Source organism: Carcharhinus amblyrhynchos, chromosome 1 (assembly GCF_965287045.1).
Source record: "Carcharhinus amblyrhynchos chromosome 1, sCarAmb.v2.hapA, whole genome shotgun sequence".
NCBI classification, from domain to species: Eukaryota; Metazoa; Chordata; class Chondrichthyes; order Carcharhiniformes; family Carcharhinidae; genus Carcharhinus; species Carcharhinus amblyrhynchos.
This window is the reverse complement of record NC_137324.1, coordinates 119615529-119629203: the sequence shown is the minus strand read 5'-3', so window position 1 is coordinate 119629203 and position 13675 is coordinate 119615529. Positions and strand designations below refer to the sequence as shown.

Sequence of the window (13675 nt, the reverse complement as noted above, 5' to 3'; positions counted from 1 at the left end):
GGTGGTCAGGAAGGTTAATGGGATGCTGGCCTTCATAGCGAGGGGGATTGAATATAAAAGTAGGGAGGTCTTGCTGCGGCTGTATAGGGCATTGGTGAGGCCGCAGCTGGAGTACTGTGTGCAGTTTTGGTCGCCGCACTTACGCAAGGATATTTTGGCCTTGGAGGGAGTGCAGAGGGGGTTTACTAGGCTGATGCCGGAGTTGAGGGGATTGAGCTATGAGGAGAGGCTGAATAAACTAGGCTTGTACTCATTGGAGTTTAGAAGAATGAGGGGAGATCTCATTGAGACATATAAGATGATGAATGGGATGGATAGGATAGAGGTGGAGAGACTCTTCCCGCTCAGAAAGGACAGTAGGACTAGGGGGCACAGCCTCAAGATAAAGGGGGAGCGGTTTAGAACGGAGTTGAGGAGGAACTTCTTCACTCAAAGGGTGGTGAATCTCTGGAATTTTCTGCCCGTTGAAGTGGTGGAGGCTGCCTCGCTAAATATTTTTAAGACGCGGGTTGATGGGTTTTTGATGAGAGAGGGGATTAAGGGTTATGGGGAGAGGGCGGGAATGTGGAACTGAGCCACGACAGATCAGCCATGATCTTATTGAATGGCGGGGCAGGCTCGAAGGGCTAGATGGCCTATTCCTGCTCCTATTTCTTATGTTCTTATGTGATGCAATGGGGGTTTTCTTATTCCTGCCATCAAGAAGGGATTGTTGCATGATAGGAATAAAAAAAAGCATCTGGCTGCTATTGGCCACCCCAGCACCACCATCCCTCTCACCGCCCCGTATACCTGAAATGTTAACTTCCTGTTCCCAGGATAACAAAGAAGATGATAATATCTCAGCTGCATCACAACTGTTGATCAATATTCTATTTGCACTTATGGCAGCAGGCAAATTAAATTTACTTTGTGGTTCCAGGGTGAAAATATAGTCTTCTGTTTTATCATTCAATCCCTTAAAAACAGAAGAAACAATGGCCAAATTCTGTTTGACAATTTATTATCCAACAAACAGAATGGACAATGTCTAGAAATGGAATACTTGAAGGCAAATTATATACTCTTTGCATTTATTTCCACTCAGGACATGCATTGCAGAGCCCCCTGCCCCCACCCTCACCCCCAATATCACATCGTGTCATTTGTTGCATTGTGTGATATCCATACTTTACTATTTAAAATGAGTATAAGACAAGAATATTCCTAAAATGACAGGTGCTCGCTGACCCTGACTCGACAGGAGGAAGGGAGGGATGGACCTGAACAGCAGCAAAGCCTTTACTAAAGCCTGTCTATTTCTTGCTGATGAAGTGGGTAGTTGGTACCATGTGTGGTCATTCTAATGTACCCAAGTATTAGGATTTCAAAAGTATTCAGCTGGCACTTTGTTTTAGCACCAAGTGAAATATCATCGATTGTTGTTTCTTCATCAGTTGCAGCATCTGGGTTCACAATTTATGCAATAACACGATTTTGATCTTCTTTTATTCCAATTGTAAAGAATATCTTAACAATTTTATTGAATAGCCATTCAAATTGTGAAAAAAATTCTGATTATTGGAATATGGTGGAAGCTCAGCAGTTTGTCATTTTGTACAGAAGCCATCAGACATGGGCTGGTGATCATGATGCTGCAGGATCTGTTTTAGCTCCTTTGACACTCGCTCGTCTTTGTATTTGTGATGTTTTCATACGGATAAGAACTGCTTGCAGCAGCTGTTTTCTGTATTTGTGGGTTGCTAACATACCTTTCTTTAAGAACAGCACTAGCACTTATTAACAAGGACAAATTCTTACAGAACGGCCTAACCCCACTCCATGTTGCTGCTCACTATGACAACCAGAAGGTGGCGCTGCTGTTGCTGGAGAAAGGGGCCTCTCCCCATTCCACTGCCAAGGTATTAATTGCTATGAGAGAATAATAATTTTGTTAATACGTAACCTCAAAACAAAATGCGATAAATGGTTTGATGTTTCCTTTGTTTAACAGACATGTAACTGACAATTGTACTTTAATGCAAAACCTCTTGCTAACACTCTTGTTAAATGGGTAATCTCTGGCGTAAATTAAAGCCTTATCCTTGAAACTGAAAATGTTGTATCATTTTCATCATCATGATGTCAGATCTCAGAGCAGCAGTGAAATGTTCTGCAGAATTGTATATTGTACATTTGCAAGATACTTTGCTAGACTGCCACTTCTCAACTGTTATTCTGTGGTTCAATTTTATTTGGAGGTTGGATTTTACTTACACTAACAGTTTGCAAATTAAGGCACAATTAGTTGCTTGTAAACGATACCTTGATACTTCATCTCCTGAATCAATCATTAAGTTTTCACACACATTGAACGAAAGTATCAAATGCTATGGTTGACTGGAGTAAGTTCCAAAAGGTAAGTTCTTATAAGGCAGGTATTAATGGCAATCTAAAACTTCAGAGCAACCTTGCTACCACCTTTGTGAATCAACAAGCTAAGTAATACCACATATTTCTTGATGGAATCTGGTAAATTGTGTTGTCAGTTTTACAGCTCGGATACAAACAGGATAAAGAACTCAAAAATTCCTATCCATGCACAGCAAAATACTTTTTACATTAATTGACCTGCTAGCATGATCTTAATTTATTTGAATTCAAACCTGAAGTTTGAGGAATAGAAACAGGAAAGCCATTCTGCCTCTGTTAGTTTGATTTGCTGCTGTATATCTCAACTCTGTTTACTGATCCATATTCCATATGCACTTCCAGATAAAATGGGCTTGCATTTTCATGGCAGGGGTAGGATTTGGGAGATGGGACTGACTAATTAATCATGCTGTCGCTCTCCTGTCTCCGTCTCATACTGTGGATATGCTGGCGTTGGACTGGGGTAAACACAGTAAAAAGTCTGACAACACCAGGTTTTAGTCCAACCGATTTATTTGATAGTAAACTCACTAGCTAAGAGGGAATCCCCTCAAAAGCTAGTGAGTTTCACCTGAAGAAGAGGGAATCCCCTTGAAAGCTGGTGAGTTTACTATCAAATAAATCGGTTGGACTAAAGCCTGGCGTTGTCAGACTTTTTACTCCGTCTCATACTGCAGGAGGTTGGATTTTTTCTGAGTGTCTGGAGGCAGGCCAGTGGTAATGCAAGTGATCTGAGCACAGAACAGGCAGGTTAAAAGACCCACCTGCGTTCCCAATAAACTCATGGTCAGGTTCTTCCAAGGCAATCTTCTGACCACTTCAATCTAACACTACCTCCTCAGCCCCTCATCCTCTCTCCTCATCACCCTCACCTATTTCATCCCTCTTACTCTGATCCCTTCAACCCCTCATCCATTATCCACTTCATAACCAGAACTCACAAACTCTATTATGATAGTTGAAAGCTGTTGAATAGCCATTAAAAATCCCTGAGTAATGAAACAGTTCTTCAAATCAATTGTGCAAACAAAATTAAGCACTGTCTTCCTGAAAAATTAAAATAAAACCTATCTCTGGCAGGCTCTCAATGACTCCACAATGTTGCCCTCTGCCTCCATAATAGAAACCAATGCATTCTGAGTCCTATTCCCTCAGCCTCCCTTGTGAAAATAGGTGATGGCAAAAATAGAAGCAGGACCTCTAGTCACCTGACTCAGTGGCCTTGTCATTTTGGTCTGATTGGGACCATGAAAATAAGCTGCGAAATCTCAGTAAGGTTTCAGTTAACACATCATCCACAGTCTTTTGGGAAAGAGAACTTCAGATTTCGACTATTTTTAGTGTGGAAATGTACCTTCTTGATTTCACTTCCGAATGGGCATGTGCTAATTTTTATAATGCACTTTTCCAGTTTTCAAAGGCAATTGTTTCTCTGTATCTATTCTATCTTGATTATATATCATTCAGTATTCTAAACTCTAAGGAATACAAGCAGATTTAAGTTACCTGTCTTCATAATTTAACTCTTCAAGCCATGTATATTTCTGCTAAATCATGACTACACCCTCTGCAAGGTCAATATATCCTTCCTGAGGTGCACTGCACAGCGCTGAAAGTAGTTCTCCAGATGGGGTCCGACCAAGGCCCTGTAAAGCTGATGCAGAACTTATTCCCCTTTGTATCCTAGTCCTCTTGAATTAAAGGCCATTATTTCACTGGTATTTAGAAAAAATGTCTCTGCTTTGGTATCATTATCCCCTTAGGAGCTTGAGTTACTGTAGCACATTTGATGTTTGAAACAAATGCGGGTAGAAGTTATTGGTGTAATCTTTCACTTACCTTGACATTACTGAGAATAGGAATCTTTTCTTTATTTGTTATTTGCTCCTTTAGTTGAATCTGAACTTGAAGGCTAATTTTCACAAAGGGAAAGTGCTGGATATACAGATTACTGCTTCAAATTGGAGTTCTAAACTTTAGAAGAATTCCTTCAGCCAGTCCAGCGACACACAAAATCCTCATTCCTACTTGCTCAGAACAACTTTATTGTGTGCTGTGCAGAAACATCGACTTGAATTTTCATGATGGTGGAAGCTCAGTGCCTGCCATTCTGAGAGTCGACTCTAACAGGCCTGCTGCCATTTCACATGCAGTTGAGCATTGATTGGCAACAGGTGGACTTCAATCCACCCTTGGGTGGAGGTTCTGCCTTGGACAGCTGTCACCCAATCAGATAGACCGATAGCACTTAAGTCCCTCAAGGCACAGTGCAACACCGGCCAGGGGACGTACTGCAATGCTGAGTCTAAGTCCCAAGGGTGCACTTCAGGCACCTGCCATCCTAAAATTGAGGCTGGGTGGGTAAAAGACCTAAAATGGCCACTTAAGGTCTTTAATAGTGGCATTGTTGTGCTTCCCATCTGAGGCCCTAAAGGGAAATTGTGTCTGGATCAATGTGGGCAGGATCCCAGAGGGAATCCCATCCTTTAAATTTGGAATGGACAGGGGTTGTAAAATTCTGGCCACTGTTTTTTAAGGAGTTGTCAGAACAAAGCAACATTAATCATGGATTGGAATTTATCTTGGATCAGAATTTATCTTGGATCGCCACTGGTTAAATACAATACTGAGCACAACTGGCCCTGACCCTGTCTTGTTGAAATAGAAAGACATTGCATGCTGCAAAACCAAAACAAAAGCTGAAAATGGTGTAAATATACATCAGGTCTATCCTCTTTTGATTAAAATTAAGTTGGTTTGTGAACCCTTAATTAAAATGGGAACCAAAATGTTTATTCTCTGTGATGGAAAGTTTAGAGGTGGGAATGACATTTAATTAGCCAGGACTAGATTCGATCATTTTCCTGTCTCTAGCACAATTCGTTTCTGAGCCGGAAGACCCATGGTCGATATTCCTACCTCATGGCCAACTGAAGTCCCAAATAATGACAGCGCAAAGTTCTCACTCCACTATCCCTGGGATTAACCCAGTTGGAGGTGAACCTGCTATTGCCAACTTGTCACATCCTGATGGAGGTCCCTTGATTAAAGGTTTTCAACGCCTGATCAAGGGACTCAACATTGAAAAAGGGGTACATGCTGAGAGCTATTCTCCTTTCTTTGCTGCCAACTTCTCTTACATCTTCCCATGATCTCTCATCCCAAGAATTCGCACCCCCCCCCCCCCACCAACCTTTTTTGAGCAACTAACAGGGTGGTGGGGAGAGTGTGAGGGAGATTTAGAAATTGAAGGAGAAAAGTCATAATAATAAAGCAGTGTAGCAATCTGGGTGAAAACAAGCAGACAAGGCCAGGATGGGGTAGAGAGATTAGTGAATAGTGCATCTGTGAATAAAGTACTTGCAAAGAATAGTATTAAGAATATGAAAGTGAATGTCCCTTTATTTGAATACATGAAGTATTTGTAATAATGTAGATGAACTAGTGGCACAAACAGTGATAACCAATTTGGATTTAATTGAGTCATGGAGCAAGGATTTCCAAGTGGGCTTGGGAATCTGAACACCTGGCTATATCCTGGTTCCCTAGCCCACACCTCAGCAGCGACAGTCCCATGATGAAAATTTTAAATTCATATGGTTTAGTTGGCTAGTTGGTGAAAATGGCGCCCAGTTAATGGTGTCGAACATCTCCGGGAGGCAAAATGAAAGTTCACCGCTTGCACTGGTGCAAAGTAAGTTAATTAAAAACAATTTTAATACAATGACAAATAAATATTACTTTGCTTCATGACAAACCTAAATCTGTGCACTAAGATGCATCAGACTATTCAGATTTATCGAAATGAAGTCAAAAAATTCCATTCTGCACTTGATCTGTCTCTTCACATGCTCTTTAATGAGTTTAAAGGGCGGCTAATTGATGATGAGTTGCTCTCCTGTTCTTTTCCTCTGCCGGCTCTTTGAAAATTACAAACTATCCTTGAAATGTTAGGATCCCAAGATGACTCCTGGGACTGAGATTTAGAAGTCACACTCACACTGGGCCCCCATCCTGCAGCCCTTTGAGTATCCGGCCCAGGATTGGATAACGCATGTTCCAAGGTACACATTTCAAAAAGATAGTCAGCATGGAAGAGGAGGAGGAGTTGTGCTGAAAGTAAAAGATAACATAACAGGGGGCTGGCCTATGAAGAGAGACTGAATAGACTGGGTCTGTATTCGTTGGAGTTTAGAAGGCTGAGTGGGGGGATCTTATAGAGACTTATAAGATAATGAAGGGGATAGATAGGGTAGAGGTAGAGAGATTCTTCCCACTTAGAAATGATAGCAGGACTAGAGGGCACAGCCTCAAAATAAGGGGGCGGCAGTTTAGATCGGAGTTGAGGAGGAACTTCTTCACTCAAAGGGTGGTGAATCTCTGGAATTCTCTGCCCATTGAAGTGGTGGAGGCTACCTCACTGAATATATTTAAGTCACGGGTAGATAGGTTTCTGATAGACAAGAGAATTAAGGGTTCTGGGGTGAAAGTGGGAAAGTGGAACTGATCCACTTCAGATCAGCCATGATATTATTGAATGGCGGGGCAGGCTCGAAGGGCTAGATGCCCTATGCCTACTCCTATTTCTTATGTTCTTATGTTCTTATGTTCTTATTATAAGGAAGTAAGTGAGAAAGGATCTTGGCTCAAAAAATCAGGAAGAAGAATAAGGATCCAAAAACATTGGTGGGAGTAGTCTGTATGCCCCCATGTAATACCGTTGGGCAGAGTATTAATCAAGACATGATTGGAGCTTGTAACAAAGTAATGGATTAAATGTGGTTGACTATAATTTTCACCTAGACTGGACAAATCAAGTTGATTGAAATTATTAAGATATTGGGGGTGATTCTCCCAAAAAGATTCTAAGTATCAAATTTATGTAAAAACTGGAATAAATCACACACTAGAGTTTCAAAATGAATCTCCCATACTCTGGACTGCAGAGCGCATGAGTATGAAGCACAATAAAAATCCCATTGGAGGGGCTGGCAGGATAGAGCCGAGCGGACTGCTCTGAGCATTGAGATCAGCACATGTTCAGTAGCCTCGCAGTGCTGGCCTCCTGATTGCTGGCCAGCTCGTTCATTTGGCTCATGAACATGTCTGGGCTTATCTTGACCCCGCCCACCATCATTACGATGGCCAGCCCTCTGTTACCCAGACTAATTGCAGAGTGGCAATGAGACCTCCCACCTCCACTGATCTCCCCACCCCTCCCCTCACAAAATTAGGCCCCGTCCGCTTGGTACTTGATGCCCAGTGGGAGGTGCCAAGATGTCCTTGGGCATTGGCAGTTTGGCCCTTGGGCAGTGCCAGAGGGCCCAAGCTGGCAGTTCCAATTTGGTAATGTTGAGGGGGCACCCTCCAACCCTCTGCAGGACCTTAACAGCAACCCCCCCATCCCCATCACTCCAGTGGAGTTGGGCAGCCAGCTCCCCGGAAGTGGGGAACTATAGTAAATCCTGCTGGGGCGAACCACTCCTGATCGGGGCGGCACAGAGATGCTCACAGGCCCAGAGTCTTGGGCCTGCTAATGAGATGTAAAATAGATTTAAATGTTGATTGAAATAAATTGTGCAGCCCCATGCCCATTTCTGACGCCCGAAATCCAATGCTCAGAAACTCGGTGAAACAACTTCTGCTCGAGTGTCCCAGCCAATTGTGCTACAAAAGCAGTGCCATGGGCTGGGAGAATTGCCCCATTAAGTTTAATGGCGACATACCCCCAGTTCCAAAGAAGAATCTTAAACTTTAACAAAGCCAAGTACCTAGATACTAGGGCAGAGCTGGCTAAAGTTGATTTGTTAAGTAGCCTGAATGGTATGGTAGTAGATGAGTAGCAGACAGCATTTGAAGAAACAATTTAAAATATCTGAGGCTTATTCAGAGTTTTTAAGGTAGTATTAGATAAAAGGAGAGGATAATCTTCTTGCTAAGAATGGTGATGAATTTGAAAGAAAAAAAAACACAATAACAATCCAGAAATATAAAAACAGATTGCAAGAACTTCTGTAAGTAGGCAAAAAAAGAGCAGGTCAAATAACTGTTGATCTTTTAGTGACAGGGGCAGAAAAAAGTTAATATGGGGAAATGAAGAAATTATATTTTGTCTGATAGAAGCAAGGAAGATAGGAGCAGGGGGAGGCCATTTGGCCCTTCGAGTCTGCTGTGTCATTCATTACAATCATGGCTCATCATTCAACTCAGTAGCCTTATCCTGCACTCTCCCCATAACCTTTGATCCCATTTGCCCCAACTGCTATATCTAGCCACCTCTTGAATACATTCAATGTTTTGGCATCAACTGCTTCCTGTGGTAATGAATTCCACAGGCTCACCACTCTCTGGGTGAAGAAATGTCTCCTCACCTCCGTCCTAAATGGTCTACCCTGAATCCTCAGACTGTGAACCCAGGTTCTGGACTCAGCCACCATTAAGAACATCCTCCCTGCATCTACCCTGTTTAGTCTTGTTAGAATTTTATATCTTGATGAGATTGCCCCCTCATTTGTCTGAACTCCAGTGAAAACAATCCTAACCTAGTCAATCTCTCCTCATACATCAGTCCCGTCATCCCCAGAATCAGCCTGGTAAACTTTCGCTGCGCTCTCTTGAGAGCAAGAACATCCTTCGTCAGAGAAGGAGACCAAAATTGCACACACTACTCTAGGTGTGGCCTCACCAAGGCCCTGCATAATTGTAACAACACATCCCTGCTCCTGTACTCAAAACCTCTCACAATGAAAGCCAACATGTCATTTGCCTCCTTTACCACCTACCGTACCTGCATGCTCACTTTCAGTGACTGATGCACAAGGACACCCAGGTCCTGCTGCACACTCCACTCTCCTAATTTACAGCCATTCATCTGCCTTCTTGTTTTTGCTTCCAAAGTGAATAACCTCACGTTTATCCAAATTATACTGCATCTGCCAATGATTTGCCAACTCATCCATCCTATCCAGATCATCCTGTAAAATCTCTGCATCCTTGTCACAGTTCACCGTCCCACCTAACTTGGTATCATCTGCAAACTTTGAGATGTTACATTTTGTTTCCTCTTCCAAATTATTAATATATATTGTGAATAGCTGGGGTGCCAGCACCAATCTCTGTGGCACCCTACTAGTTACTGCCTGCCAATTTCAAAAGCACGCTTTAATTCCTGCTCTTTATGTCCCTCTCTGCCAAGTAGTTTTCTGTCTGTTTCAATACGCTCTTTCTCCACCCCCTCCACCATCCCGTGTGCTTCAATCTTACACGCTAATCTCTTTTGCGGGACCTTGTCAAATGCTTTCTGAAAGTCCAAATATATTATATCAACAGGCTCCCCCTTGTCAACTCTACTAGTTGTAACTTTAAAGAATTCCAATAGATTTGTCAAACGTTATTTCCCCTTCATAAATCCATGCTGACTCTGTCTGATCCTGCCATTGAACATAAGAACATAAGAAATAGGAGCAGGAGTAGGCCATCTAGCCCTTCGAGCCTGCCCCACCATTCAATAAGATCATGGCTGATCTGAAGTGGATCAGTTCCATTTTCCCGCTCTCTCCCCATAATCCTTAATTCCCTTGTCTGTCAAAAACCTATGTACCCGTGACTTAAATATATTTAGTGAGGTAGCCTCCACCACTTCAATGGGCAGAGAATTCCAGAGATTCACCACCCTTTGAGTGAAGAAGTTCCTCCTCAACTCTGTTCTAAACTGCTGCCCCCCTTATCTTGAGGCTGTGCCCTCTAATCCTGCTATCCTTTCTAAGCGGGAAGAATCTCTCTACCTCTACCCTATCCATCCCTTTCATTATCTTATACCTCTGTATAAGATCCCCCCTCATCCTTCTAAACTCCAACAAGTACAGACCCAGTCTATTTAGTCTCTCTTCATAGTCCAACCCCCTCAACTCCTGTATCAGCCTAGTGAACCTCCTCTGCACTCCCTCCAAGGCCAAAATATCCTTGCGCAAGTGCGACGACCAAAACTGCACACAGTACTCCAGCTGCGGCCTCACCAGTGCCCTGTACAGTTGCAGCAAGACCTCCCTGCTTTTGTATTCAATCCCCCTCGCTATGAAGGCCAGCATTCTGTTTGCCTTCTTGATCACCTGCTGCACCTGCAGATTGGGTTTTTGCGACTCATGTACAAGGACCCCCAGGTCCCTCTGCACCGTAGCATGCTGCAGCTTTTCGCCCTTTAAATAGTAATCCCTCCTACTATTATTTCTGCCAAAGTGGATAACCTCACACTTGCTAACATTGTACTCCATCTGCCAGGTCCTCGCCCACTCGTTCAGCCTATCCAGATCCCTCTGCAGACTTTCCACCCCCTCCGCGCAATTTGCTTTTCCACTCACCTTTGTGTCATCAGCAAATTTTGACACCCTACACTCAGCCCCCTCCTCCAGATCATCTATATAAATGGTAAATTGCTGAGGCCCCAGCACCGATCCCTGCGACACTCCACTAGTCACCAACCGCCAATCAGAATAGCACCCATTGATACCAACTCTCTGCCTCCTCTTAGACAACCAATCCTCTATCCACGCTAACACCTTACCCCCAACTCCATGCACCCTAACCTTCTGAAGCAACCTTTTGTGAGGCACCTTATCAAACGCCTTTTGAAAATCGAGAAACACCACATCCACCAGTTCCCCTTTGTCTACCGCACTAGTCACATCCTCATAGAAATCCAATAAATTTGTCAAACACGACTTCCCCTTAACGAATCCATGCTGCGACTGCTCTATCAAACCATTCCTCTCCAGGTGCCTCGCTATTTCTTCTTTGATGACGGATTCAGGCATTTTTCCAACTATGGACGTTAAACTAACCGGCCTATAATTCCCTGCCTTTTGTCTGCTACCTTTTTTAAACAGCGGCGTAACATTAGCCATTTTCCAATCTTCCGGCACTTCCCCGGAATCCAGTGAATTTTGGTAAATAATCACTAAGGCATCCACTATCACCTTTGTCATTTCCTTCAGAACCCTGGGATGCATTCCATCCAGTCCTGGGGACTTGTCCACCAGCAGTCCCGTTAGTCGATCAAGCACTACCTCTCTAGTGACAGTAATCGCATTCAGGCCCTCAACTCCTGCCATCCTTCTATCTTTAATATCTGGCAAACTATTCGTGTCCTCCTCCGTGAAGACCGAGGCAAAAAACTTATTTAAGGCCTCAGCCATTTCCTCATCTCCCACCACTAAATCCCCCCCTCACCCTGTAAGGGTCCAACATTCACTCTAGCCAGCCTCCTCTTCTTTATATTTTTGTAAAAACTCTTACTGTCCTTTTTTATATTTAGTGCTAGTTTAGCTTCATAGCCTGTCCTTCCTTTTTTTAATCAACTTCTTAGTCATTCTTTGTTGATTTTTAAACCTTTCCCAATCCTCTAATCGCCCACTACTTTTAGCCACTCTGAACGCATCAGCTTTTAATTTAATACTCTCCTTTATTTCCTTCGATAACCACAGCTGATTGTCCCTTCTCCTACATTCCTTCTTTACCGTTGGAATATATTTCTGCTGAGCACCGAAAAAGATCTCCTTAAAGATCCTCCACTGCTCCTCAGCAGTCCTATCAACCAATCTGTACCCCCAATCTACATTTGCACATTCCTCTCTCATCCTATCGTACTCCCCTGTGTTCAAACAGAGGACACAGGTTCGGGACCCTACTTTCTCATCCTCCATCTGCATCAAAAACTCATTGCTTTCTAAATGCTATGCCATAAAGTCCTTGATAATAGATTGAAGAATTTTTTCCACTACCGATGTTAATCTTACTGGTCTGTAACTCCCTGTTTTCTCTCAACCTCCCTTTCTGAATAATGGAATGACATTAGCTACCATTCAATCTGCAGTGACTGTTGTAGAGTCTATAGAATCCTGGAAGATGACCATTAATTATTAATGGTCCACTATTAATGTAGCCATTTCCTTAATTATTCTGGGATGTAGATTATCAGGCCCTGGGGATTTATCTGCCTTCAATCCCATCCACTTTCCCAGTACCATTTCTCTACTAATATTGATCTCCCTCAGTTCTTCCCTCTCACTAAATCTTGCATTCTCCAACATTTCTGGCATCTGATTTGTGTCCTCTTTTGTGAGGACAGAACCAAAGTATTCAGTTACTCAATCATTTCTTTATCCCCTATTATACATTCCCCCATTTCTGTCTGTAGGTGACCTACGTTTGTCTTCACCAACCTTTTTCCGTTCACGTTTCTATATTTTGTTCCCTGCAAGTTTACTTTTGTACTGTATTTTCCACTTCTTAATCAATCCCTTAGTTCATCTTTGCTGAATGCTAAACTGTTCCCAATTCTCTGACCTATTATTTTTCTTGGCAATTTGTATGCTTATCTTTAGAAAAAGAGAAAAATAACATAGCAGATATCGTGAGACACCAAGGGGCTAAAAGAAGTGAGGAATGTAAGAGAATTGATGTCCACAGAGAGGAAATATTGGACAAACTTAAGGGACTAAAAGTTAACAAATCATCAAAAGCTGATGACCTCCACCCCAGAGTTCTTTCCTTAGATTCTAGAACCTTAGGAGATTGGAAGTCATCAAATGCAACGCCCCTATTCAGGAAAGGAGGGAGGAGAAAGCAGGGAACCAAAGGCCAATTAACCTGACACCAGTCATCAGGAAAATTGATTAATTATTAAGGAAGTCAGAAAAATGTACTTAAAAAATTATAGTATGAACAGATAAAGTTAGTGTGATTTTACAAAAGGGAAATAATGTGTTAGACAAATTTATCTTTTTTTGAGGATGATACCAGTGGGATAGACAAAGGGGGCCAACAGATTTAGTATGCTTGGATTTCCAAAACGTGTTTGTTAAGGTGCCAAACACAAAGCTAGTGCATGGATTCAGGGCTTTGCAGGTAATACACCTGGTATGGATGGAGGATTAATTAAAAGATAAAAAGCAGACTTAGGATAAAAAATCTTTTTTTAATTTAGCAGGGTATAACTAATGCAGCACTGCAAGGATCAGTGCTGGCCTTGATATTTTACAAATTATGTTAATTAGTAAGATGAAGAAACTGAAAGTATCAAGTGGCTTTTTTAAAAAATGGTATAGGGTTTACCCTTTGATTTATCTGCACTGTGGTGATAAGTGAGTATTTTTGTGATCAGTGAGGCTGAATGTTGTTTGGTGCCCAGGCAGATGTGTGTGGCATACTGCTGCTTGTTGTTGCTGTTACCACTAGTACTGTGACCTGGTCTGGTGAGGAGGCAGAG

The 13675-nt window shown here is 42.5% G+C and overlaps 1 protein-coding gene across 1 annotated transcript in view; it reads left to right on the top strand.

Moving 5' to 3' along the window:
- The window catches only part of LOC145344555 (ankyrin-2-like), an 831416-nt gene that overhangs the window by 660944 nt on the left and 156797 nt on the right, over positions 1-13675 (top strand). The window contains exon 19 of the mRNA XM_080191753.1: positions 1803-1901. Coding sequence (XP_080047879.1) covers positions 1803-1901 — 99 coding nt within the window. The remainder of the gene's footprint in view (positions 1-1802; positions 1902-13675) is intronic.